Source organism: Globicephala melas, chromosome 19 (genome assembly GCF_963455315.2).
Source record: "Globicephala melas chromosome 19, mGloMel1.2, whole genome shotgun sequence".
NCBI classification, from domain to species: Eukaryota; Metazoa; Chordata; class Mammalia; order Artiodactyla; family Delphinidae; genus Globicephala; species Globicephala melas.
The window spans coordinates 8,568,230-8,593,937 of NC_083332.1; the positions used below are offsets into that span (position 1 = coordinate 8,568,230).

Genomic DNA, 25,708 nt, shown 5'->3' on the forward strand with positions numbered 1-25,708 from the left:
TTTTGTAAGGCAAAGGCTCCGTGCCTTCACTCCTAGTAAATGACTGTCCTGCAGGGTTGGATTTGGGGATCCTGGACTTCTGCATTTAGGCCTGTTGTTTAACATGTGAAGAGGTGGAGCCTCCTTGTAATTTTTGTAATCTTGTTCCTAATTAATGGGTCATTCAGAGCCTACCCAGGCAATTTGTTGAGAGTTTGGGCAGTTAATGATCATAACCCTGACCTTCACATTAACCTAGCCGCCTCTTGTCAAGGGCTCTCATGATCTTGAGGTAACTGCCACTGCTCCCATGGATTTTCATCTTTTTTGTTTCTTGCCTGTCTCTCCTCTTTCTCTCTTTTTTCTTTTGTAAATCAGGTAGATCCATAAACCCAGGCCCCTTTCAGCTTCCATCCAACTCTCCTCTAGAGGATTTCTGTGTTGCCAAACTTCATTTTTGTAAGGGACCTTTCTCCCTTTTTCCCGGGGCTCAGCTCTCGTTGTGCCTTTTCCTCCTGGTCAGCCACTTGGTTACTTTCTCATACCACCTAGATGAGAGCTGAGGAAGGGGAGATGTCGATTTGTCAGTTTCATCAGCAGGGTTTATTTGCAGAGGATGGTGGCACAGACGGGCCAAGAAAAGTGAGAACTTGTTGGCCAGCAGTTAGCAGTGGTTCCCGAGGGGAGTTGGCTGTAGCTTCTCCATAGAAGAAAATGCTTCCCAGTAAGCACTGCAGCTGGTTTAGGATTATCCATGTGGAGGTGTGCTCATGCTAGCTGGTTCTTAATACCAATAGCTGTTACTTGTCTGGTACTTACTTTGTGCCTGCCCCCCATGTCAAGGGTTTTATCTGTGTTATCTCGTTTAACCCTCACAACCCCTTGAGGTAGGTACTACACTCATCCCGTTCTGCAGATGAGAAAACCGAGGCTCAGGTTACGTACCAAGAGCACGCGCTAGGGAAGACGCAGAGCTGGTTGAGTTACTTGGTCTGCAAAAGGAAGCAGGATGCCCAAATCTGTAGGCTGGTGGGTGGGCCCAGCCTCCTTTGAAGCATGATGTTTCTTTCCAGTACTGTTTTTGCCAAGCCCATGGTATGTGATGAACCTGACACACTTCTGTGCCCTGTGGAGTTGGCCCGTAGGCATTCCTTAGAATGGGCACCCTGATCTCTTCTTTGACCCAGAAGGAGGAGTTGGCCATCACCAGCTCTGCAAGTGGAAACTTAAATGCCCTGGATGCTTAGTCTAGGAGGCACAAGGCAGAACTGAGCCTCAGCAAGGCATTGGCCTTTTCCTGTTTCCTCCCGGGCATCCATTCCAAGTTGGTCGCCCAGCATGGTTGGTTTCTAGTTCCTGATGTCTCTGGCGGGCCAGCCCTGGTGCAGGCATCCCAGCACGTTGCCAGTCCAGGCTCTGGGAATTTTTTTTTTTTTTTCATTTTAACATTTTTATTGGAGTATAATTGCTTTACAATGGTATGTTAGTTTCAGCTTCACAACAAAATGAATCAGTTATATATATATACATATGCTCCCATATCTCTTCCCGCTTGCGTCTCCCTCCCTCCCACCCTCCCTATTCCACCCCTCCAGGCGGTCACAAAGCACCGAGCTGATCTCCCTGTGCTATGCGGCTGCTTCCCACTACAGGCTCTGGGAATTAAGTGGTCTCTGCCCAGGCCGATGCTTCAGGGTTTCTCCTACATGCTTGTCTCAAGAAGGTTTGGCACGTCTAGATTGAAATGATTAGCGCAGTGGGGCTTCCCCCACTTTTCTTGGGGAATCATGTCGCAGTCTATTCAGCATGCTCCCTCGGTATTTAATCCCACTCTGACATGGCTTTTGCTGGCAGTCTGTTCAGTGGCACCACTTAACCCCGGTTGCTATTTTATGGAGGCAGCCTTTGTGCGGTTGTGTCAGTGGCCCACAGGATTCCTGCCTCTATCCCAGTTGGCTTGATTTTCTTTCTTTCTTTTTTTTCTTCTGGTAAACAGAGTCTGAAGAAAATAGGCCCTGTATTCATGCAGGACATTTAGCTTGGAATCTCCAGCGTTATCAAGGGGAAACCCCCTCAGGTGACCAGAGGTGGGCCCAGGGCTCAGAAGAGTTGGAGAGCATGGTGGGCCAGATGGTGGTGAGGATGCGCAGTGGGCAGTCAAGTGTCACCATCCCTGCGTCTCCTCTGGTATCCCATTCCCCTTCAGAAATCACCAGGGATTTTTTTTTCTTTTTTTCTTTTTTTTGTGGTACGCGGGCCTCTCACTGTTGTGGCCTCTCCCGTTGCGGAGCACAGGCTCCGGACGCGCAGGCTTAGCGGCCATGGCTCACGGGCCCAGCCAGTCCGCGGCATGTGGGATCTTCCCGGACCGGGGAATGAACCTGCGTCCCTTGCATCGGCAGGCGGACTCTCAACCACTGCGCCCCCAGGGAAGCCCCTACCAGGGATTTTTTGATGCTGTTTATTTTGCAGCTGCTCCCAACTCCAGGGGAACAAAGTTTCAAGTATTCACTACCCGGTTTGTAAAAAGTTGTAGATTCTCACTGAGCCCACATCTGCCTGGGGCTGTTAATATAGATAATGCAGAGAATTCCTCTTTGGCTAAAAGTCTTTGAAGGGTGGTTTTGGATGCTGTACCTCCTTGCCTTTGGAATGAAAAGGCATTCTTCTGGAGCCATTCTTGAGGATGGTTGAAGCTCTTGGAGTTGCTTGTATGCTCTTTTGTTCCCCCCTCCCACGAGTGTTAGCAGTGATATGTAACAGCAGGACAGGGGTGGAGGCCTCAGCTGACCCTGGGCAAGACCTTTGCTGGCCGTGCCATGGCATCCTTGCCCGTGAACGTAGAGGTGGAGGAGTGTTTGTGGGTGCCAGCCTCTCTGGCTCAGCTGCCCCGGCCCTGTATCACAGACACTGCCCTGTGGCCTGGGTTTCTTGTAATCTGTATCTTTTCCTGCAAGGACAATGCAGAACAGGAGGTGCTCAAGGACCCGGCACAGAGAAGATGCTCAGAAATGTTTGTGGCATCAAGTAGGCGGTCGATGAGTGGGCTCCCCCTTCCCTTTCCATCCTCAGCAATTGAGGAAGAATGGCGAGCTTAGAGCCAGTTTCTGGCTTTTTCGTGTCCCCCCGTCTATCTGACCTCGACATATCCTTTCACCTGCTATCCCTTTAAGTTCCTCCTGTTTGAAAATGAGGTGGTTGATGGTGCCCCGCTGTCCCTTCCACTCTGACACGCCTCTTCTGGTTCCAGGAGGGTCTTTTGCCCTTTGCGATCTTGGGCTTTCTTCTCATCCGGGCTTCTGGGCCCCCAGGCAGTTTCTGTCTTCCTGGGTTCCCTTCATCCCTGCCCTGGGATTCTGGGTACTTTCAGCTTTTTCCTTTCCGGACTAAAGTGTGGAGAGTGATGCTTTTGTTTAGCTTTTCTTCATAGACCCCAACCCCTTCCTCTCCGGTCTGTCGCTGGGCCTTCCCTAGTTCCATAGCGTCTGTCTAGTCTGTCTGTCCCTGTATTTCTCCTGAGGTGTGGCGACCTGGCCCGCCCAGCAGTGTTCCCAGCAGGGAACAGTCTATTCAGCCTGCTTGGCTTGGTATGAAAAGGCCCAGGCGTCGGCAGCAGCAGGTTTGCCCTGCCCATTAGTAACAGCTTCCCCCTGTTTGGTGAGCTTGCCAAAACCAGTTTCCCCAGTTAGGTGGCGCTTTTACTGCGGACAAGGCCATTCTGGCAGAGTTGCCTCATCCCATGAGAGCTTTGCTCCCACGAGAGCGGCTCCTGGTGTGGGCCACACCCAAGCCAGAAGGTGCCTCATTTGTCAGGAATGCCGCCTCCTGCCTCCACCACAGTTGACTAGGCATCTTCCCTCTGGGCTGGCCCACGACAGCCTGGCGGTTCCAGGGGAACAGCACGAGGCACCCATCGGTCACCTCTCTGTATTGTTTCCTTTGAAACGTCGGGAGGAGTTTTGGTCCTGCATTCTGTGTTTGAGAGCTGCCCTTGACCTCTGCCAGGGTAACCGTGGGGCTGTACCATTTGGGTTTGAAGCTGCCCCGACCCCTTTGAATTGGGAGTGAGAGTTAATGGAAGAGTCCCCTTGGTGGGGAGCAGCGTGGAGGCGCACAAAGGGAGCAGTGCGAGGGAAAGGGCCGTGGAGGATCCTCAGAGAGGTCGGCAGTTGTTTCTCCACAAAGCCTGTTAGAACCTTCAGGGCTCCAGGGGCCGGGCTCGCCTGATGAGCTTGTTCCCATGCTGACCGGCTCCCATCTGAACGGCCGAGGCCTTTTTGGCCTAGATTAGTTCTCTCTGTGGTTAGCCTTTTAGGTCCTGGGTTCATTATGTTACTCTTTATCTTCTTCACATTCTCTTTGTGGGTCTTAGTTAGTGGAGAAGGAAGGAGTTTTTAATGCTCTCACACATACTTTGCCGTCGTCATGCATGAGGAACTTGAGGAGCTTTTGACATTTTTTACATTTGTTTATTTTTTTAAAGCAACTCCTGCACTTGTGAGAACTGTGTCTGTGGGTTTGGCTCAAAAACGGGATTATTTTTCCAGCTGCTCCTTTCTTAATCCCCCCTCCACCCCCCACCCTGTACATACTTTGATGTTCAGAACGTCCTGTCAGCAGCATCTGTCACATGTGGAGAGTGCTTTTGTTTTGTAAAGTAAGGGAGATTGGGGTGACGTGGGGGATTTGGCAGAGTCAGGAAGTCGTAGGACAGGGAGCCAGAAGGGATACCCGGAGGTGAGGCAAGTCAGGTGGGAAGCAAGGGGGCCAACAGCAGGTGGGGATGAGCCCTCGTGTGGTCGTGTCAGGAGGGGCCTGGGACCCTTCCCCTCTCTCCACCTGCGTAGCTCCCTGCCTCTGGCCCAGAGCCGTGGAGCTGGCAGAGCAGTCAGGCCTCGAAACCCAGGGACCGGAGCCTGTTTGCTCGTGGCAGCACCTCTGGCATCCACGGCGCCCCCGCCCCCAGCCGGGACAGACAGAGCCGATGCCGCCCTTTGGGGGAGATACGGGATGGGACGGGGAGCGGCCCCCGCCCTGTCTCCCCGGGCCTCTCGCCCTCAGCGCTGGGCCCCGCGTTCCCATCGCCCTGGGCCAGCCCACAGCCCCTGCGGCTCTCCCCTCAAACCCCGTGCTCACGTCGGCTTTGGGGTTGGTTCATAGGGAAGATGGTGAGTTGGAAGAAGGCGAACTGGAGGATGACGGGGCCGAGGAGACCCAGGACGCCTCCGGAGGCCCCGAGAGGAGCCGGAAGGAGAAGGGGGAGAAGCACCACAGCGACTCAGATGAGGAGAAGTCTCACCGGAGGCTGAAGCGGAAACGCAAGAAAGAGCGGGAAAAGGAGAAGAGGAGATCCAAGAAGAGGCGGAAATCCAAGCACAAAGTAGGTCCTGGCGGATGTGCTGGGCCTCCTGGCGCTGGGCCCAGCCGAGCGCCCCAGGGGCCGAGCTCATCTTGTCAGGCCAGAGGGCACTCTTAATCGGGCTGTTTTTCCTTTCCCCAAATTGGATAAAGACCTTTTCTAAAAGAGTTGGTAGCTCATGCTCCATTGCTGCTAGATGCCCCTAGGTGAGGCGTTTTGCAAGGAGCCCTACCGGCACATTCCAGCAGTGACTGTGCAGGTGGCCAGCCCTCCACAGAAGCTCTAATCCTCTGCCCCTGTCCTTGCAGCGCCACGCTTCTTCCAGCGATGACTTCTCTGACTTCTCAGATGACTCGGATTTCAGCCCCAGCGAGAAGGGGCACCGCAAGTACAGAGAGTACAGCCCCCCCTATGCGCCGGTGAGTGACTGCTGGTCAGGGACCCCCATGGGGCTCGGAGCTGGGGGTAATGAAATCGCCCATGTTTCCTGAACACTGGCTGTGTGCTGGGCATTCTTACGTGGCACTTTACACGGATTTTAATTCTGCAAGATTAGGTATTGTTTTTATCCCCGCTTTATAGGTGAGGACACTGAGACTTCGAGAACTTCAGCCAGGTTGCACGGCTCTGAAGTACAGGAGCTGGGGTTGAGCCCAGTCAGTGGCTGATTGCCATACTTCTGTATGCCACCTTTTCCCATGGCCTTGGCAGGGCTCGTCATATCCCCTGTCCCCAAGAAAGATGATGATTTGTCCCTGTGAGAGCTGACTTTTCCACTGTTCAGCAGTGTCCTTTTGTGGAAAGTTGGCAAGAGAATGAAACGGTTATGGGAGTAAATCATCTCGGATGTTGTGGGGTCAGAAGTAATATATCACTGAGCTTAAGCATAAATTTAAATTATTTGTCCGGTTTGTATATTTTTTTATTTTCCTCAGGCAAAACCAGTAAGAAGTAAATCAACATAGATTTTCAAATTTTGATAAAAAGTATTTTTAAAGTTAGTAGTTCTTAAAGGTATCCTGTAACTCAGCATCATCCATCATAACAGATAAGTTATTGTAAGGAATAAGAGTTGACATTGATCTACTAATGTAGATTCAGGCTTTAAACCTGAGGGCAGCAGGGAATGGAGAGAACAGCACCAGCTTTGATTGGGAACTAGGGGTTGAGGCATTTTAAGATCTGCTAAAGTGGCACTTCCCTCGTGGTCCAGTGGTTAAGAATCCACCCTCCAATGCAGGGGACACGGGTTCGATCCCTGGTCGGGGAACTAAGATCCCACGTGCCATGGGGCAACTAAGCCTGCGCACCGCAACAAAAACCCAACGCAGCCAAAAAAAAAAAAAGGATCTGCTAAAGTAGTTGTATACATCCCCATGTTTTATGTTTTGTTTTTTTTTATAATGAGTGTGGATTTTTTAAATGAATAGACTTTATCTTTAGAGCAGTTTTATTTTTTAAATTTTATTGAATATAGTGAATTTTCAGTGTTGTGCTAATTTCTTCTGTACAGCAAGGTGACTCAGTTATATGTACACGTATTCTTTCATATTCTTTTCCATTGTGGTTTGTCACAGGATATTGAATATAGTTCCCTGTGCTATGCAGTAGGACCCTGTTGTTTTTAGAGCAGTTTTAGGTTTGGAGAAAATGGAGCAGGTAGTCCAGTTCCCTGCCCACCCCACCCCACCCAGTTCCCCAGTTTTTAATGTCTTGCATTAGTGTGGCACGTTTGTTGTAATTGTTTAGCCAGCGTTGGCACGTATTTGATTAGAGTCCATAGTTTACATTAGGGTCCCCCTTTGTGTTTTACAGTTCTTTGGGTTTTGACAAATGCATCTTGTTATATATGCACCATACACTATCATATAAAATAGTTTCAATTCCCTAAAAGTCCTCTTTTCTTTACCTACTCATCAGTCCCTCCCCCCAAGCCCCTCGCAACCACCAGTCTTTTTACTGTCTCTGTAGTTTTGCCTGTTCCAGAATGTCATTTAATTGGACTCACATGTAGCTTTTCCGGATTGTCTTCTTTGACTTAACGATATTCGTTTATACAGTCCCTCCATGTCTTTCTTATTTCTTTTAATTGTTGAATACTCCATTGTCTGAATGTACCAGTTTGTTTATCCATTTACCTATTGAAGGACATCTTGGTGTCTTCCATTTGTGCATGTATGTGTATTTTTGAACTTCATCCAGTATCTCTTGGAACTAGCACACTTTGGAAAGCATCATTTTAAATGGTTTTCTAGTTTGGTTGCCAAATAGTCATTAATTGAATTCTAAGGCCCCAGAAAAATGTTGACTGAGGAGCACCCCTCTTGCCAATCAGGCCTCCTCCCCAAATGAGATTGTTCTATCTACCTGGGAAATACACCCTTCTTTTCCCTCTCCAGTAATTCAGGGGTCGTGGGGCCTGTGTTTCTCAATTGTCTTTAAAGCTGTGGCTCTTTCTGAAGAACAGAAACATCTGGGCCAACAGCCCAGATCTCATTCAGGTGGCTGGGGGCTAGCGTCTCACCCCAGGGACAGCAGAGACACCCAGACAGCTGTGCCAGTTCAGGGAATAGTGGGGATCTTGGTCTGAATCCGAGGCCCCAGGGCCAGCTCACTGTCCTCTCCCCATCAGTCCCACCAGCAGTATCCCCCGTCGCACACCACACCCCTGCCCAAGAAGGTCTACTCCAAGATGGACAGCAAGGGCTACGGCATGTACGAAGACTATGAGAACGAGCAGTACGGGGAGTACGAGGGTGATGAGGAGGAGGACATGGGCAAGGACGACTACGACGACTTCACCAAAGAGCTGAACCAGTACCGGCGGGCCAAGGAGGGCAGCAGCCGGGGCCGAGGTGAGACGCGCAGCTTCTCCCCGAAGTTGTCGGAGCAGGCCCGGGGCTGGGGGTTGGGCGCTCAGTGCAGAGCCAGACAGACCTCATGGGCCACGTGCTCATGGAGCGTCAAGTCTGGGAGAAGAGATGTGCAGTCATGCAGGGCTGAGATAAGCATAGAAGGAGACAGGCAGGGAGCTCTATCCCAAGCACAGGGGACCGGAGTTCTGCCACGTGAGAAGAGGGTCCAGTGCTGAAGCCGTGGTTGGGATGGAGCCAGACTGGCGTGAGGCAAGGAGAAGACTGCTGTGGCTCAAGGTGGTGGTGGTGGTGGTTTTTTGTTTGTTTTTTTTTTTTTGGCCACACCCCGCGCCGAGTCCTAACCACTGGACCGCCAGGGAAGTCCCTGAAGGGTTTTTTAAATTCACTTCCTGGTCAGCTATGAAGAGATATAGAAGGGACAGCTCTCACCCCTGGGGACGGTAACTGACAACTGGCGCCTCCTCCCCCAGCCTCCCATCTCCCATCACCTGACAAAGTGTGACTGCAGCCACGGGACTGCCACACCTCTGAACCTTGAACCTGCGGCAGTTAGGAGGATGATGGGGGAGGGCAGAGCACCAGCAACCCAGCCCGGCCTCTTAGAACCATCTCCTGCCAATGATATTTCCCAACCCCAGAGTGCTTCCAGAATTTTCCAGCCCAGCAGTTCTTAGCCCTGCTTGAGGCCCAGCTTGTTGTTTGAGTGACTGGTCATTCTTTCTTTCGGCGGTCTTTCTTAGACTCCTCCCTAGATAGGCCCTGCTCTTTGGGGAGATTCTGGACTAGCTTGTCCAATAGAAATATAATGCAAGCCACCATTCAACTACAAATTTTCTAGTGGTCACATTAGAAAAGTAAAAGGAAACATGAAATTAATTTTAACAACACATTTTATCAGTACATTCCAAATCTCACTTCGATATATAATCAAAATAGACAGATGTGACATTTTATATTCTCTCTCTCTCTTTTTTAATTAAGTTTTTGAAATTCAGTGTGCACTTTATACTCACAGTATTTCTTAGCTTGGCCAGCCACATTTCAGGTACTCAGTAGCCACACGTGACTGGTGCCTTTGTGTCAGACAGCGCCTCAGTCAGGGTAGTGTAGTGAGTGCTACAGCAGGTGTGTGTCCACGGTGCTCAGCTACCCCTGTCCAGGGGCCCAGGGACCATGAATCAGCCTAGAGCAGCCGGGAAGGCTTCTTAGAACAGGAGGAGGAGGAGGAAATGATTGACCTTGGGCAGTCAGTGGGTTAACTTCTCTTCCGCTGGTGGGTCAACTTCTCTTCTGCTGGTGGGTCCTGCTTGCTCAGACACTCACTGTCTGAATCACCATGCAGGCAACCGAGGCCGTGGCAGGGGCTACCGAGGCCGTGGAAGCCGCGGAGGGTCTCGAGGCCGAGGCATGGGCAGGGGCAGCCGAGGCAGAGGCAGAGGCTCCGTGGGAGGAGACCACCCGGAGGATGAAGAGGACTTCTATGAAGAGGACATGGAAGTAAGGCTTTCTCCAGCTTGGGGTGGGGGGTGGGAGTGGGGGCAGGTGGCTGGTGAGCTGCAAGACTAGGTCTGTAAGACTGAGGTGGAAAGAAAGCATCAGATGGCAGGTTTATGTGTTTAGAAATGTTCATTTATTATTTGGAATAGAGAAAACCTTCCTGTGGTTCAGAATTGAAAAAGTACCAAAGGGTGAGCTGTCAAAAACATCTTCATCTCACTGCTCTCTCAGCGAGCGCCTTAGTTCCCATCCCTGAAGACAGGGTTCCCGAGGGTACTCTCGAAGCATTTAATGCCTTTGCAGTCAGTTGCCTGTTTAGTTACCTCCTACACACACACAAACGCGTGTGCGCGTGAGGAGAACTACCACGCTCACTGTTTTGTCCCTGCCCGAGAACTTGCCACGCTGCCCCTTGTTCTAGCTGCACAGCTGTCCCTTGGGAGCTGCCCAGTGGGCTGGGAGTCCTAAGAGTGAAGACTGCGACCAGCCGCCGCTTAGGCTGTGGCGTGTGAAGAGGGGGCACAGGTGTGAGTCACTGGGTTGCTCACTTGCTTTTCTGAGTTTGACATTGTCCCGAGTGTACAAAAAGGCAGAAAGGGGTGGAGTATATAGTTCAGGACATTGTTCATTGTTCGCCAAATGACACTTTACTGCTTCTCTTCCCTCCGGAATTCCAGTATGGAGAAAGTGAGGAGCCGATGGGAGATGAGGACTATGACGACTATTCCAAGGAGCTGAACCAGTACCGCCGGTCCAAGGATGGCCGAGGACGAGGTGGGCGGGGGCCACGAGGGGCCAGTCTGTGGGGCTCCTCCTGGCAGCTGCTGGCCTCGGGTCCTGGAGGGAGGCCTTGGGTTAACGCCGTTTCTCTCTTCTGCAGGGCTAAGTCGAGGCCGTGGCCGGGGTTCCCGAGGTCGAGGGAAAGGGATGGGCCGGGGCCGTGGTCGAGGTGGCAGCCGAGGAGGGATGAACAAGGGTGGAATGAATGATGACGAAGACTTCTACGACGAGGACATGGGCGTAAGTCGGCTCTTCATTCTGATCTGATGTTTTTACTCAAGGCTTCTTCTTGAAATTCGTTTTTTTCTTTAATGAGTTATCCTCCGAGGCTGATCTTGTCCCCCTGCTCCCATCAGCCGTTCCCCGTAGGGCCTGTCAGCACTAATTATCTCTCATGGGGGTTGCGCTGCTGGTGAGACCCTCTGTTTTTAAAGGCATATCTTTGTAGCACCTGCAGTCACCTGTTCTCTGAGTCCCTGAGTTAGCCCTGGAGAGTTTTCCAGGGAGGCTCGTGCCGCCTCTTCTTGGAATGAATGCGGTCCCGCGCAGGTGTGTGGCGCGCGAGTCCGCAGCTGCCCACACTCCACGCTCCGGGGCTCAGACCCCACAGAGTTGGGTGCTGGATGGAAGCTGCTGGTCAGCACTCCTGTTACACGGGGGCGTGCTCATCCCTGCCAGCTAGCCTGTTTCACTTTCCCTCCCTCAGAGCCCGTCTCCACCTGGCCTGCACAGGCCCTCCCTACCCTTCCTCTTCATTCCCCTTTATAGTCACACTCTGTGTTCCTAACAGGACGGCGGTGGAAGCTACCGGAGGGGTGACCATGACAAGCCCCACCAGCAGTCCGATAAGAAAGGCAAAGTCATCTGCAAATACTTCGTGGAAGGGCGGTGCACATGGGTAAGGGGCCAGTTCCAGTAGTACCAGGGTGCCCAGAGCAGGGACACATGGGCCTCTGGGAGTGTTCTGGAGGCCACACTCACTGGGGGCAGTGTTCTGGTGGGCTTGGAGTGATTGTCTGAGAGATGCCTGGAAGGCCTGGAAGACTTAGTTCACTCCTCAGAGTGACTGAAGAGCCAGGACAAGATTGGTGACACATCTGGGTTTTTTTGGTTTGGGAGGATTTTTTTTGGCCAAAATTTTCACCCAATCCATATGGCCTCAAACGTTTTGTTAGAATTGATGCTCATGCAAAGGTGTAACATATCCTGGTTGAGTTACTGAACTTCAGTGTTGGAGAGGGAATCATTAAGGCATCCAGACAGAAAATGTGGTCAAGGTCAGCCTTGACCTTCACAGCAGCATATAATGCCAGAAGATGGGCCAATGTCCTGAAAGTTCTGAAGGAAACGAGTATAATCCAGTGTTAGTTCAACCAGGCAGCTTTTTATTCAGGTATACAGGCAGCAGGCAGATATTGGCAAGCAAGTACCCAGGGAGTACTGCACCTGTGTACCTGTCTTAGGAAAAAATATTACTGTGTTTTAAACAAAAGTGTGTTTGTGTGTAAAATAGTCTTTATTATAGTTGCAATTCATATTATTTTTAGAAACTTAAAATATATATAAACAAAAAACAGTAGCTATTCCTAAGAGAATGGGGGGATGGGTATAGAAGAACAGTTTCTCTTTTCAGTTTACCTGGATGTTGTTTTGTTTGGATTGTACAATTTGACTACAAATAGCAGAAAACTCAACTCCACTGGCTTAAACACATAGATGTTTGTCTCTCAGAATAGTCTGGGAATTCCCTGGTGGTCCAGTGATTAGGACTCTGCACTTCCACTGCGGCTGGCATGGGTTTGATCCCTGGTTGGTGAACTAAGATCCTGCATGCCGTGTGGTGTGGCCAAAAAAAAAAAGGTCTGGGGCGGGGGTGTGGGGGCATTACAGGGCTGGTACAGTTGTCAGTGGCACCATGGGGGACCCAAGTTCCTTCCTACTTTTTATTCTGGCATCTTTAAGAGTGTGGCTTTTGTCCTCATGGTTGCTTAATGGTTGCTGTGCCTCCAGGCATCACATCCAAGGGCTAGGAGGAAGAAAACTGTGTGAAGGGATTTTTTTAAAAATCAGGGCAGTATTGTCTTCCCTTGGGAGTTTGGGGTTCTCTTAGAAATTGGGGTTCTGTTAGAAAGGAAGAAGCATGAAACTGGATACTAGCAGTTATGCAGCATGTTAACAGTAAGTGAGTAAGAGAGGCGAAGGCAAGAGGAGGAAGAGTTAGAAAGAAGCAGTGAAAGGCAGCAGAACGGAGCCGGGAGGACTGAGGACATGGGGGAGGGAGGCAGGGGCAAGAGAAAGGGCCACACACTTTGGCAGAAGTTTCAGGTTGGTGGGAAACTGCATTTCTGTGTCTGCCTTTCCTGGGCCTCCTGCCCTTTCTGGGGTCGGGGTGGGGGTTTCTGTCGTTGGTCCCTGTGTGCTTCAGCAGTGACAGAGCAGTACTTCCTTTTGCAAACACCTTACCTTTTCACTGCTTCTCTTCCAGGGAGACCACTGTAATTTTAGCCACGACATCGAGCTACCAAAGAAGCGAGAACTGTGCAAGTTTTACATCACCGGATTTTGTGCCAGAGCCGAGAACTGCCCCTATATGCATGATATCCTTTGGTGCCCACATTTGATCTGATTGAGGGTGCAGAGCTCCTTTTCTCCTTATTGGTAATAATAGCTGATCTTCACCACACTTTCGCTCTGTGTGCCAGTACTGTGCCAAGAGCTTTGCGCATCCATCTCTTAACCCTCACATCTGCCCTGTGATGGGTCTGCTCTTCCTAGTCTGCAGATGACTAAACGGAGGCACACACGTTATATGTTCCCTTTACATATACAGTTGACCCTTGAACAACATGGGTTTGAACTCTGCAGGTCCACTCAGATATTGTTTTGTTTTCAGTAGTAAATACTGCAGTACTACACGATCTGTGGTTGGTTGGATCCACAGATGCAGAACTGAGGGTATGGAGGACGGATTACAAATTATACTCAGATTTTTGACCGAGTTGGCGCCCCTAACCCCCATGTTGTTCAAGGGTCAAGTGTACTCTCGAGACTGGCTTATACCATTGCCTGTTACCTTTCTGAGATTTTTCAAATGGCTGTGTAACCATGGGCAAATCGTTGAACTTTTCCCCTCTTCCTGTTGAGTGAGGATCTGAGGACACAGCCTCAAGGCCAGCGTGGTGGGGCGGGAAGCACTACGGAGTGGGGATGTCGAGAACCGGGGTCTCACCTTGGGTCAGCTACCAACCTCCTGTGCAGCTCTGAGCCAGTCACTTCGCCTCTCTGGGCCTCAGTTTCCTTGTCTCTAAAACAAAGGGGCTTGGATTCTGTCCTTGGGTGGGTTTCATGAGGTGAGGCATTTGCCTTAACTTGCCGTGAACGTGATTTTCCGTGTAAGTTGTACCACACGACCGGAAACTGCATCAACGGCGATGACTGCATGTTCTCTCACGACCCCTTGACCGAGGAGACCAGAGAGCTCTTGGACAAGGTAATGTCCAGGCTGACAGCAGCCGTAGCTAATGGGGACCAGGAGGTACGCCTGCCACGGGCCTGGCACTGCAGCCCGCCTGTCTGGCCTCTGTGCGGGACCAGAATCCCCAGTTGCGTTGATTGGAGCTGGGCCATGTTTAGGAGGAAATGGGGACTGTATACTCTGCAGGGAGAATTGAGGTGATCACACATGTGTCTTCTCTCCGGCCGGGACGGTTTTCCCTGGAGGGGCGGCTCCCTAAAAGGAATGTTGCGTGGTGTGTCTCCAAACATACCTTGTGATTTCTTAACTGTCCTTTAGAGAGAGCCCGTGGTATACAAAGAGGAGGTGAGACTTCGGATGGGTTCTGTTTTTGAATTATTTTTTAAGTTATTTGTATTTTTTATTTTTGGCTGTGCTGGGTCTTCATTGCTGCACGTGGGCTTTCTCTAGTTGCAGTGAGCAGGGGCTACTCTTAGTTGCAGTGCGTGGGCTTCTCATTGTGGTGGCTTCTCTTTTTTGCGGAGCACGGGCTCTAGGCATGCGGGCTTCAGTAGTTGTGGTGCCTGGGCTCTAGAGCGCAGACTCAGTAGTTGTGGTGCACGGGCTTAGTTGCTCCGCGGCACGTGGGATCTTCCCGGACCAGGGCTTGAACCCGTGTCCCCTGCATTGGCAGGCAGATTGTTAACCACTGTGCCACCAGGGAAGTCCCTGGATGGGTTCTGTTTTGATGGAAGGGTCAAACGTTTCTTTCCAAGTCTTAAGGGTTCTTTTATATAGTAGAAAAAGTATGGGGCAATTGGAGGCTCTCACGATGGGGAGACTTCCTCAACAGTGAGGTATCAGGGATTCCTTAGCAGCCAAATGACATTTGAAACTCATCCTCATGTCTGTTGTTCTCCCTGAGGAGTCAGGCTGAGGACTTTGGGGCCCCCGGTTCCTGTCCTTGATTTCCTGACATCCATCACTGGGTGAATGTGTGCGGGAACACATGTCCTTTCACATGAAGGCTTTCCTGCCTTCTCTCTGGTTCCCAGAAAGCTTAAGGAGATTGGCTGTTTTTTGAGAATGGAAAGAATCGGGGCCTCAGCCAGGTTCAGGAATCCACCCACGCGGGCCGGGGCTGCCTGAGGGGTTGAGGGGAAGCCCTGCACAAGCAAAGCAAGAGAACGTCCACTCCTCATTGGGAGAGCATTCATGGAGAAAGTTCTCATCTTTGCCAGGCCCTTTGGCCTGTTATCCTAGGAATAGGGTTTTGTAACTGGTAGCTGTCTAGAATCTGTGAGTCATTCACAGGGTAAGGAATGGGAAAAGTCATGGCGGTTTCATTTCTCATTTGAAGAACTAAACAATCTCTGACTGAGGACTGCCCCCTGCTGGTGGTTCAGAGTTTGCTCTCTAGACCAGTGCTGTCCAGTAGGAACACCACAGAGCCACAAATTTAAATTTTTTAGTAGCCACATTAAAAAAGTAAAAAGAGGTGAAATTAGTGCTACCAGCATATCTTATTTAACCCAGTATATCCATGTCCAAAGTACCACTTCAGCAGGTAATAAATGATGAAATAATTACGATATTTTGGGGTTTTTTTTTTTTGGTACTAAGTCTGAGGAATCTAGTGTTTATTTTCTGCTTATAGCACCCCAGTAGCCACACATGGCCAGTGACCACTATATCGGACAGCACAGCTCTAGACACCCTAATAAAAACTCAAAGCAAATCAAGGTGGCACGTTTCCATTTCTGGTCACAAACATTTTGAGATTATCAGTAACATCCCCTATCTAAAGTCAAGTCTTAGTAGGTTAAAAATGAGTGTTGAACCTGGAAAAACCATTCCAGAATCGAATTTGGGTGGTCAGAAAGTAAAACTTGAACCTTTACAATGGGCCCAGAGTAACCCTGATAAACGTGTGGGGTCACCCATTTCCTTCTGTCCTGGACAGAGTTGCAGCTTGATCAACTAGGGCTGGCGCCTGAGGCTCCTGGGCAGCCCTTGGGTCCAAGCTGTGGTGCCACTTAGGACAGGGCCTCGTCATCCTCTCTTGAAATGTCTGTGCTCTCTCTTCCACCCTTTTCTTCAGCTTTATTTTCTTGCTTCTTGGTGATGTTTCTGTCTGTCCAGATACATCAGCTTCCAACCATCCACTCTAGGTTTGAGACATGCCTGCCTTTGGGGCTGTCAGTGACTGTAACGTGAGAGTGAGTGGCAAGAATAAGGCAAAGAATTCCCTCCACCTAGATTCCTCTGTCAGCATTATTTTGCCCCATTTGCTTTATCACTTTGCTCTCGTTTATTTTTTTTCCTTGATCCATTTGAAAATAAGTTGCGTACATTATGGTTCTTTACCATTAAATCCTTCAGTTACCGTTTTATACATATACTGTTTTATAGTCAGGTTTGTCAAGGTATAGTTTGTATCCAGTCTAAAAAAAAAAGTGTCCCTGTTTAGTTCTGTTAATTTTTTTTGGCTGTGCTGGGCATCATGCGGGATCTTAGTTCCCCAACCAGGGATCGAACCCATGCGCCCTGCAGTGGAAGCGCAGAGCTCTTAACCACTGGACAGCCAGGGAATTTTCCCTAGTTCTGTGAATTTTGACAAACACAGAGAGTCATGTGACCACCTCACAGTCTAGGTAGAGGAAATTCATTCTTTCACCCCCAGAACCCCTCCCCTTTTGTAATCAGTGCCTCTCCCATTTCCAGACCTTGGAAACCACTGATCTGTTTTCTGTCCCTGTAGTTTGCCTTTTCAAGAAAGTCATATAAATAGATATATGGTATGTAGCTTCTAAACGTGTGTGCAGTTTATATAGCCTTTTGTTTTTTGTTTTTTTATAAATTTATTTATTTTTAAAATTTATTTGTTCACTTTGTTGGGTCTTTGTTGCTGTGCGTGGGCTTTCTCTAGTTGTGGCGAGTGGGGGCTACTCTTCGTTGCGGTGCGCAGGCTTCTCATTGCGGTGACTTGTTTTGTTGCGAGCACAGGCTCTAGGTGCGCGGGCTTCAGTAGTTGTGGCATGTGAGCTTCAGTAGTTGTGGCTCGTGGGCTCTAGAGTGCAGGCTCAGTAGTTGTGGCGCACGGGCTTAGTTGCTCTGCGGCATGTGGGATCTTCCCGGACCAGTTCCCCTGCATTGGCAGGCGGATTCTTAACCGCTGGTCCACCAGGGAAGCCCTATAATAGCCTTCTGAATCTGCCGTCTTTCATTCCGAATAACGCGTTTGAAATTCATCCACATTGTTGCAAGTATTGATAGTTCATCACTGTTTGTTCTTGAGTAGTACTCCACTCAGTGTGGATGATCTGAGATTGTTTATCTAGTCACCAGTTGAAGAACGTTTGATTTGTTATCAGTTTGGGGCAAAAGCTTAGATTTTTTTTTTTTTTTTTTTTGTCTGTGCCGTACAGGATCTTAATTCGCCTGTAGGATCTTAGTTCCGCAACCAGGGATTGAACCCGCGCCCCCTGCAGTGGAAGCCCAGAGTCTTAACCACAGGACCACCAGGGAATTCCCAAAGCTTAGAATGTTTAACAAATGGACATGAGCTTATTTCTTATTTCCTTGGCCCACATGTCTATGTGTATCCGCAGGTGTGGCCGTCCTTTTCCATTGAGAGGATGCCTTTGACTTTTGGAAGCCTGGGAATCATTCAGAATCAGTCCTGGCGGGGGAGGTTGTGGGACCCAGCAAGGCCCTGGTTGTGTGGTGTGAGGGAGCTCCTTGCTTCAGAGAGGCCCAGGAAGGGGCGCATGGGTGTCTCTAGGGATAGATGTGCCGGAGGACTGCCTGGATGGTTTGGGTTCAGCTTTTCAGGGTGGGGTGGGGTGTTGACATTTCCTGTGTATCTTATGCATCAGTGTTCTGGGCTCTGATGCGATTCAGCCCCTGCTTTTGAGGCAGCGCTTGTGGCCCAGTGTGGGTGGCGGGTAAAGAGATAAGTGCAGGGAGCTGGCTGTGTCCCTCGCGGGAGTCCTCGTCGGGGTGTCGTGGGGTCTGCGTGAGGGGTGGGGGGGCGAAGTCCTGGAGTGGGAGCCCACCATAAGGTGAGATTTCTCTCCAGCGTGGAATGAGTGTGGAAGCCCCAATTGTGGGGCACAGTGGGGAAGCAGAAGTGATGGGACCCAGGGAGGTGAGTGTGAGAGAGAGGGTGCCCGCCTTGCCTGGGGACCAGCGATACGCTCGTAGGGGCTGTCCTGTGGGCCAGTGCTTCAGTTCGTTTGGTCATTGAGTTCATTGCATGGCCCAGTGTGCTGAGCACCGTGCCGGGCCAGGGATGGCAGTGGAAGGATCACCTCAGCCTCTGTCCCCCGCACAGGGGCCATTGGCTGGGTGTTCCCGAGTGCTGAGAGGTACAGAGATGTGTGACCCTAGTCTCGGGGGCGAGGGGAGTGTGGCGCATTTGGTGTCTGGACCACGGCATCCCCTCCCTGGATGGGGAGGAAGTTGTGGTCAAGTTTGTTCCTGTTTAATGAGGTATAACGTCCTCCTTAGGTTTTGCCTACACCTGAGGGCATTCCATTGAGAGGAGCTGGCAGTGCAGGGCTTTGGCTCTGTGACTGGAGGCTGCTCTGCCCGAGGGGGAGTGAGTGCAGAGAGGCTGGGGCAGGGTCCCTCTCAGAGAAGGTGGGGCCCGGGCCGGAGGGCGGGGCTGAGCTGGGCAGCAGCTCCTGGGTGGAGTTTGGGGGTGGGGATAAGAGAAGGGAGGGGTGCGGGGTCCCCCCCTCACAGCCCAGCTAGTGGCCTGCGGAGGAGCAGGAGGTGCATGGAATGAGGTGCGGCCAGATGGAGATGGTACCCGTAGCTCTGGCCAGAGAGGTGGTGTGGGAGCCCCAGCCGAAGGTGGGGAGGTGGAGGGGCAGCGGAGCTGGGAGGCAAACCCAGAGGAGCACCAAGCAACCGGGTAGGCCCGTCAAAGCCTTAACTCCTTTAGTCCCCTGTGCCCCACCCTCTGGAGCCCAGGGAATGCAGGGGAAGGTACGCTTATCTGTTTTCTTTGCTCATTTATTTAACAAATGTGTGGTCACGCCTGCTTTGTAGCAGGCACTGTTCTGGGCACCGGGGACGCAGTGGTGAGGAGACAGGATCCAGTCATCAGGTAGACGCCGATTACACACTGGGATCGGGGCAGTGGAGGGAATGTGCAGGGAGCCCAGAGACCCTCAAACAGGCTGCCATGGGGGGGAGGCTCAGTGAGGAGGTGACACTCGCTGGCCCCAGGTGAATAACAGGCAGGAAGGAGGGGCGAGGGAGGCATGTGCTGGGCTGGGGTCACAGTGCGAGCAACAGCTACAACACGGTTGAGGGACCAAAAGGGGCCAGCTGGCTGGAAGGGAAGTGGGCGGAACGTGGGGCAGTAGAGCAGTCAGGGCTGCCTCTGTGGCTGCGGCCCCTCCTCCGCCCCCGAGAGCCGTGCTAAAAGACACCACGAGGTGCGGGGCTCTCTCAGCACAGCTAGTCTCGGGCAGCGTTTCCCACACTGCGGTGGACACGTGTGAAATGTGGTCCTAGTTCAGCGGGTCCCCCTGTGCTGCTGGTCCACAGACAAACCACACCTTGAGTAGCAGGGCTCTAAGGGAACAGATGTTTTCCACTGATCAGACTTCCAAGTTTTCCGTCCCCTTTGAAGCCAAATTCTTCTTGGACTCTGCGTCCCTGGGTCCACATACTGTTGCTGATGGTTAGGAGAGAGAAAAGCTGGGAACTGCCTGACACCCGCTGGGAAGTCCTGCCTCTGCCACCCACGCCGCCACCACTGTCCCTGGGCGGGGGAGCAAGAGGAGGGGTTGTCTTGAGCAGCACTGAGGCTGAGGCGCCGGGGCGTCTCAGAGCCCCCGTTAGGGTCCACTAAGGCATGTGTGCCGAGGTCCCCAAGGCCACCTGGGCCCAGGTTGGACAATTTGCTGGGGAGACTCCCAGGGCCGAGCTGGCTGAGATTTAACTCCAATGAGTTAAATCAATCAGGTAGACGCCGATTACACACTGGGATCGGGGCAGTGGAGGGAATGTGCAGGGAGCCCAGAGACCCTCAAACAGAATGCACAGAGGAAAGGCAGGCGGTAAAGGCTGAAACCAGGCACCAGCTTCCAGGAGTCCTCGCCCCCTGGAGTCACACGGGACGTGTATAACTCCTCAGGTTGTGACACAACGCGTAGAACGCTGTCCACCATGGGCGTGCAGTAGAGACTCAGTCAGTGCCCAAGGTTTTTATTGAGGGCAGCCTCTGCCTGGCATGTACCAAAATCCCAGACTCCCAGAAGGAAAAGGGGTGTTCCGCAGAAAGCATGGTGTTTGTGCAAACGGTTTGGACACAGTGAGCCCCTCTTAGCAGTCAGGGAATCCTGGGAACCCTCTCGAAATCCAGGTTCCCAGGCACCAGCCAAAGGCCAACATTGCAAGCTGGCCTTCCAAGAGAAGCAGGCAGGCCTGCAGTGTTAACTTCTGCCCAGGATCCTAATTGGTGAGACGTTCTGCTTGAATTCAGACTTTGGAATTGTCCATCTACCCTGTAACAGGCCTTATGGTGGGCCCTGCGGGTCTTGCCCTTGTGGAGTTGGTAGTCGTCGGGCCAGGAATAAACAAAGATACAACTAAATGTAAAATCTTACAGAGCTTGGGCAGTGCTTTCAAGGGAGCTGATGGTGTTCCAGTACTAAATACAGGAGACCTGGCCAGTCACTCTGAGTTGACCTTTAATAAGAGACCCCAGCAATTGGGGGATACGGAGCCATACATTAAGAATGGAGGGGAAAACGAATGCCTGGGGAGAGGCCTGGTCCAGGCCAGGACCCTGCTGGGGAAAGAGCTTAGCTGTCCGCAGAACTGAAACAGAGCTGGGTGCTTAGGGTGGAGGAGTCCACACACCATAGAAGGAAATGAAGCTTCCAGGGTGCTGTGAAGTCCTCCCCAGACACCCAGCCCTGCTGTCAGGCCCTGTGGGTCCTCGTAAGTGACTGGGTTTTGATTACAAGTGCGGTGAGGCGCCCTTAAAATTCAAACAGAACAATGAACTTTTTTTATATATAAATTTATTTTATTTTTATTTATTTTTGGCTGCGTTGGGTCTTTGTTGCTACACGTGGGCTTTCTCTGGTTGCGGTTAGCAGGGGCTACCCTTCGTTGTAGTGCATGGGCTTCTCATTGCGGTGGCTTCTTTTGTTGTGGAGCACGGGCTCTAGGCGTGAGGGCTCAGTTGTGGTGCTAGGGCTCTAGAGTGCAGGCTCAGTAGTTGTGGCTCACGGGCTTAGCTGCTCCGCGGCATGTGGGATCTTCTTGGACCAGGGCTTGAACCCATGTCCCCTGCATTGGCAGGCGGATTAACCACTGCACCATCAGGGAAGCCCAGAACAATGAACTATTAATCAGCCATGAAATAGATAAAAATAGATTAAAAAAATAGATAAAATAGATGATACAGCTACAACATGGGTGAGCCTTGAAAATGTCATGCTAAGTGAAAGAAGCCGGTCACGAAAGGCCACAATGTTATAGGATTTCGTTTCTGTGAAATGTCCAGAATAGACAAATCCATAGAGACAGAAAGTAGATTGGTGGTTGCCAGGGGCTGGGAGGGAGCAGGGCATGGGGAGTGACTGCTTAATGGGTATGGCGTCTTCTTCGGTGGTGTTAGAACTAGATAGAGATGGTGGTTATACAGCATCGCGAATGTACTTAATGTCCTTGAATTGTCCACTTGAAAATGGTGAAATAGTACGTTGCATGTGTTTTGCTGCCAAATAAGACTGGCTCCCCTGTCAGCTGTTCACCGAGAAGGGATGCGGCAGTGGTATGGGGCGATGACTTTTGTGCCAGAGAGGCTTTGTGGTCATTGGCCTTATGCTGTAAGGCAGAAGTCCCCAACCTTTTTGGCACCAGAGACCGGTGTTGTGGAAGGCAGTTTTTCCACAGACCCGGTTGGGGATGGGGGATGGTTTCAGGGTGATTCAAGCGCGTTGCATTTATTGTGCACTTTATTTCTGTTATTATTACATTGTAATATATAATGAAATAATTATACAACTCACCGTAATGCAGAATCAGTTGGAGCTGAGCTTGTTTTCCTGCATCTAGATGGTCCCATCTGGGGGTGTTGGGAGACAGTGACACCCAAAGTGTGTTGCTTATGTCCAGTCTGCTCCGTAAGATGCAGGTTAATTGTCACTTGCCACTCACTGATAGGGGTTGTTTTTGTTTGTTTGTTTTTGCATTGATAGGGTTTTGATATGAGTCTGTAAACAACCGATTTATTATGGTCTCTGCAGTCAGACCTCTCTGCTGATGATAATCTGTATCTGCAGCCGCTCCCCAGCGCCGGCATCACCGCCTCCGCTCCACCTCAGATCACCAGGCGTTAGAGTCTCATGAGGAACACGCAAGCTAGATCCCTCGCATGTGTGGTTCACAGTAGGGTTCGTGCTCCTGTGTGAATCTAATGCCCACGCTGATCTGACAGGAGGCCGAGCTCAGGCAGGAACGCGAGCAACGGGGAGCGGCTGTAAATACTGACGAAGCTTTGCTTCGCTTGCCCACCTCTCACCTGCTGTGTGGCCCGGTTCCTAACAGGCCACAGACCAGTACCAGTCCGTGGCCCGGGCGTTGGGTACCACTGCTGTAAGGGCCTTGGGATATTGAAGAGCTATCCTCAGCAAATTCAGCTCTCAGCCCCGGAGGAGTGCATTCCAACCCGCCTCCTCCCCTGTCCTTACTCTCACTGTTTTGTCCTTCTGGCCCGCAGATGTTGGCTGATGATGCAGAGGCAGGCGCTGAGGATGAGAAGGAAGTTGAGGAGCTGAAGAAGCAGGGCATCAACCCCCTGCCCAAACCTCCCCCTGGCGTGGGCCTCCTGCCCACCCCGCCCCGCCCACCTGGCCCTCCGGCCCCGACCTCTCCGAATGGCCGGCCCATGCAGGGTGGCCCCCCGCCCCCGCCCCCGCCCCCGCCCCCGCCCCCTGGCCCCCCTCAGCTGCCCATGCCCGTGCATGAGCCGCTGTCCCCACAGCAGCTGCAGCAGCAGCAGGACATGTACAACAAGAAGATCCCCTCCTTGTTTGAGATCGTGGTGCGGCCCACAGGACAGCTGGCTGAGAAACTGGGTGTGAGGTGAGTGCCTGGGGGCTTTTCTGGGCTCAGCCAGGCTCCTTTGTGCCAGGGCCCTGTGGCCTGGAACCTAACCAGGCCAGCATCCTGCCTCTCTCCAAAGCCCTCAGTGGCCTGGTCTGGAGCCCTCTGTTGCTCAACCATGAGCAGGCCTCTGTGTCTCCTCAGGGATGTGGCTGCCACCCTTCCTCTGCAGCCCTGCTCACGGGCACCATTTTCTCCTTCCAGGTTCCCTGGACCCGGAGGACCCCCAGGACCGATGGGCCCCGGGCCCAACATGGGACCCCCGGGGCCGATGGGGGCCCCGATGCATCCTGACATGCATCCCGACATGCACCCGGACATGCACCCTGACATGCATCCGGACATGCACCCTGACATGCCAATGGGCCCTGGCATGAATCCTGGCCCGCCCATGGGACCTGGCGGCCCTCCAATGATGCCCTATGGTCCTGGAGACTCCCCACATTCTGGAATGATGCCCCCCATCCCACCAGCCCAGAACTTCTATGAAAACTTTTACCAGCAGCAAGAGGGCATGGAGATGGAGCCAGGACTCATTGGGGACGCAGGTATGCAGGGCTCAGGGTGGGGGCCAGCCGGGGCTGCTGGGGTCTGCACAGTGGAATGTAGTCAGGAAGATTTGGTTTTTCTTCCTTGGTCTGAGTCTTTGAAAACATGAATCCAACTCCATCTCTGTCCCGTGAGTGGTTGAACGTTTTCAGTGACGTGGGATTCACTACCCTGTTGAGTCTAGGAGGAGTGTTATGATTACCATCACTATAACTTATTTAATTTCTGTAAGTTTTGCTTGGTGTGTGTGGAGTGGGAGCTTGGGAAGTTAGAGGGATGGGTGTGGAATGGTGTTGAACTTCAAGGCTGAGGTGCCCTCAACCAAAGCGGCCTCCTTCTGGGGTGGTTCTTGGCTTGGAGCTGCCTTGCGACTCTGCTTGTTCTGTCCCCACACTGACCATCTTCCTTCCTCCTTTCCTTCCTTTCTTACGAAACGAGAACATGTGTTGGTAACAAACTAAACGTCCGACAGTTGGGTGCTTGGATGACAGTGCCGCATCAGTAGGAGGCGGTGTGCAGCCCTCAGAAGGATGAGATGTGTCATTGCTGCCAGGGGCCAGGCGTGCTTCTAGGCGTGGGGTCAGAGCAAGCAAAGCACGTAGTCCTTGCCTTAACTGCATTTGAGTGGAGGGAAACCGACAGGAAATGTGTAAACAAGGTCGTCAGCTCGTTTCGGCATTGGTCATTGCTGGCGGTGAAATGGGGCACCGTGTGAGGGTGATGGGTGGAGGCCGGGCCTGCTGGGTGCGTCACAGCCAGCAGAGGCCTGTCTGAGAGGTGAAGGCGGGGAGGGAGTCGTGGGCTTGGCTTAGGTGGCAGCTGCAGCAGGTACGGAGGCCTCAGCCAGTCACCTTGTTTGTGGGAAAAAAAGGTGTCTGTGTGGCTTGGAAAGGGAGGACAGGGGAGAGAGAGAAGTCCCAGCACACAGGACCCGGCGGGCCATGGCGAGGTGGACTCGGTGGAAGAGTGACGGGGATAGTGGAGGAACACAAGGGCGATGGATGCTAGTAGGGGCCGGAGGGGAATCTTGGAAGCATGTGGGCTGCCCTTGAGTCGCCCTGGGCAGAGGTGAGGTGGGTGGCAGCCGGGAGAGGACAGGGAGCAGCAGGGCTAGGTTTAGAGTGGAGCCATAGGGCCAACGTGACAGGGTGGCAGGGGCGGGTGGGGGTGCCAGCTGCGGGGCAGAGGCGCTCTGGGTGTTCATGCCGAGCCAGGTTGGGGCAGGGCAGCACTTCTGCTTTGGCCACATTAAGCACGAGGTGCCCGTTTGACAGCCATGCAGACGTCAGGAAGCTGACCAGGCTGGAGGTCAGTGTGAGAGTCTTTGGCATCTCAATAGTGTTCAAAGGCATGAGAGCAGGTGTTTGGGGCAGGGTGCTTGTTCTCAAGTGAGAAAAGCAGGCGACCTGAGGGGGCTTCCTCCCCCTTTAAACAACGTGTATGAAACATGCATGGAAAAGGTCTGGGTGGGGAAGAAAACCCGAAAGTCTGTCGAGCTGATAACAGTTGGTATCTCTGGAGTAATTCACTCTAATGCCCATATCATGAAATCTACCTTTTTAGTACTATTCAGTTGTTTTTAATATATTGAAAATAGCAGAACCGTCAAGTAATTCACTCTTGAATTCCGTGCAAGGGGGACTGGGTGGGACTGTTGTTTAAGGAGTGTCCCCAGCTCCGAGCCAGGGTGTGGCTCAGAGCAGACTCGCCCATCAAGTTCACGTGTTATGAAGTTCAGGGGCTAGAAGAAAGTGACCTTTCACTTTTTGCTTTATACACTTTGTGTATGACATATTTGCATATTTAATCACTTTAATCCTGAAAGTTTCCTTTAAGTTACAGATGCACTCTCTTGGTAGCGCTGGCCACGTTTTGGCTGCTCAGTAGGGGAGCCACATCACACGGTGCAGATAGGGGATATTTCAGCCTTGCAGAACGTTCACGCGCACAAACACAAGTCTCCGGGCGTGTCGTTGAAGATCTGTCCACGGTGTTCCCCTCATCTTTGGCTCTGACTTGGGTAGCATTTGTGAAGGGAGGTGGCTAATGCTGGGCGCCTGCCCGCCCTTCGAGAAT

The 25,708-nt window shown here is 51.8% G+C and overlaps 1 protein-coding gene across 7 annotated transcripts in view; it reads left to right on the plus strand.

The window, feature by feature from the left end:
* Nucleotides 1-25,708, plus strand: part of ZC3H4 (zinc finger CCCH-type containing 4) — a 42,723-nt gene that overhangs the window by 11,308 nt on the left and 5,707 nt on the right. For all 7 annotated transcript variants that reach the window (XM_060289015.1, XM_030873814.3, XM_030873809.3 and 4 more), the window contains 11 exons: nucleotides 5,140-5,359; nucleotides 5,647-5,757; nucleotides 7,971-8,193; nucleotides 9,557-9,711; nucleotides 10,389-10,485; nucleotides 10,592-10,731; nucleotides 11,282-11,389; nucleotides 12,977-13,088; nucleotides 13,872-13,981; nucleotides 22,698-23,062; nucleotides 23,288-23,631. In XM_060289015.1, the coding sequence (XP_060144998.1) occupies nucleotides 5,140-5,359; nucleotides 5,647-5,757; nucleotides 7,971-8,193; nucleotides 9,557-9,711; nucleotides 10,389-10,485; nucleotides 10,592-10,731; nucleotides 11,282-11,389; nucleotides 12,977-13,088; nucleotides 13,872-13,981; nucleotides 22,698-23,062; nucleotides 23,288-23,631 (1,985 nt within the window). The remainder of the gene's footprint in view (nucleotides 1-5,139; nucleotides 5,360-5,646; nucleotides 5,758-7,970; nucleotides 8,194-9,556; nucleotides 9,712-10,388; nucleotides 10,486-10,591; nucleotides 10,732-11,281; nucleotides 11,390-12,976; nucleotides 13,089-13,871; nucleotides 13,982-22,697; nucleotides 23,063-23,287; nucleotides 23,632-25,708) is intronic.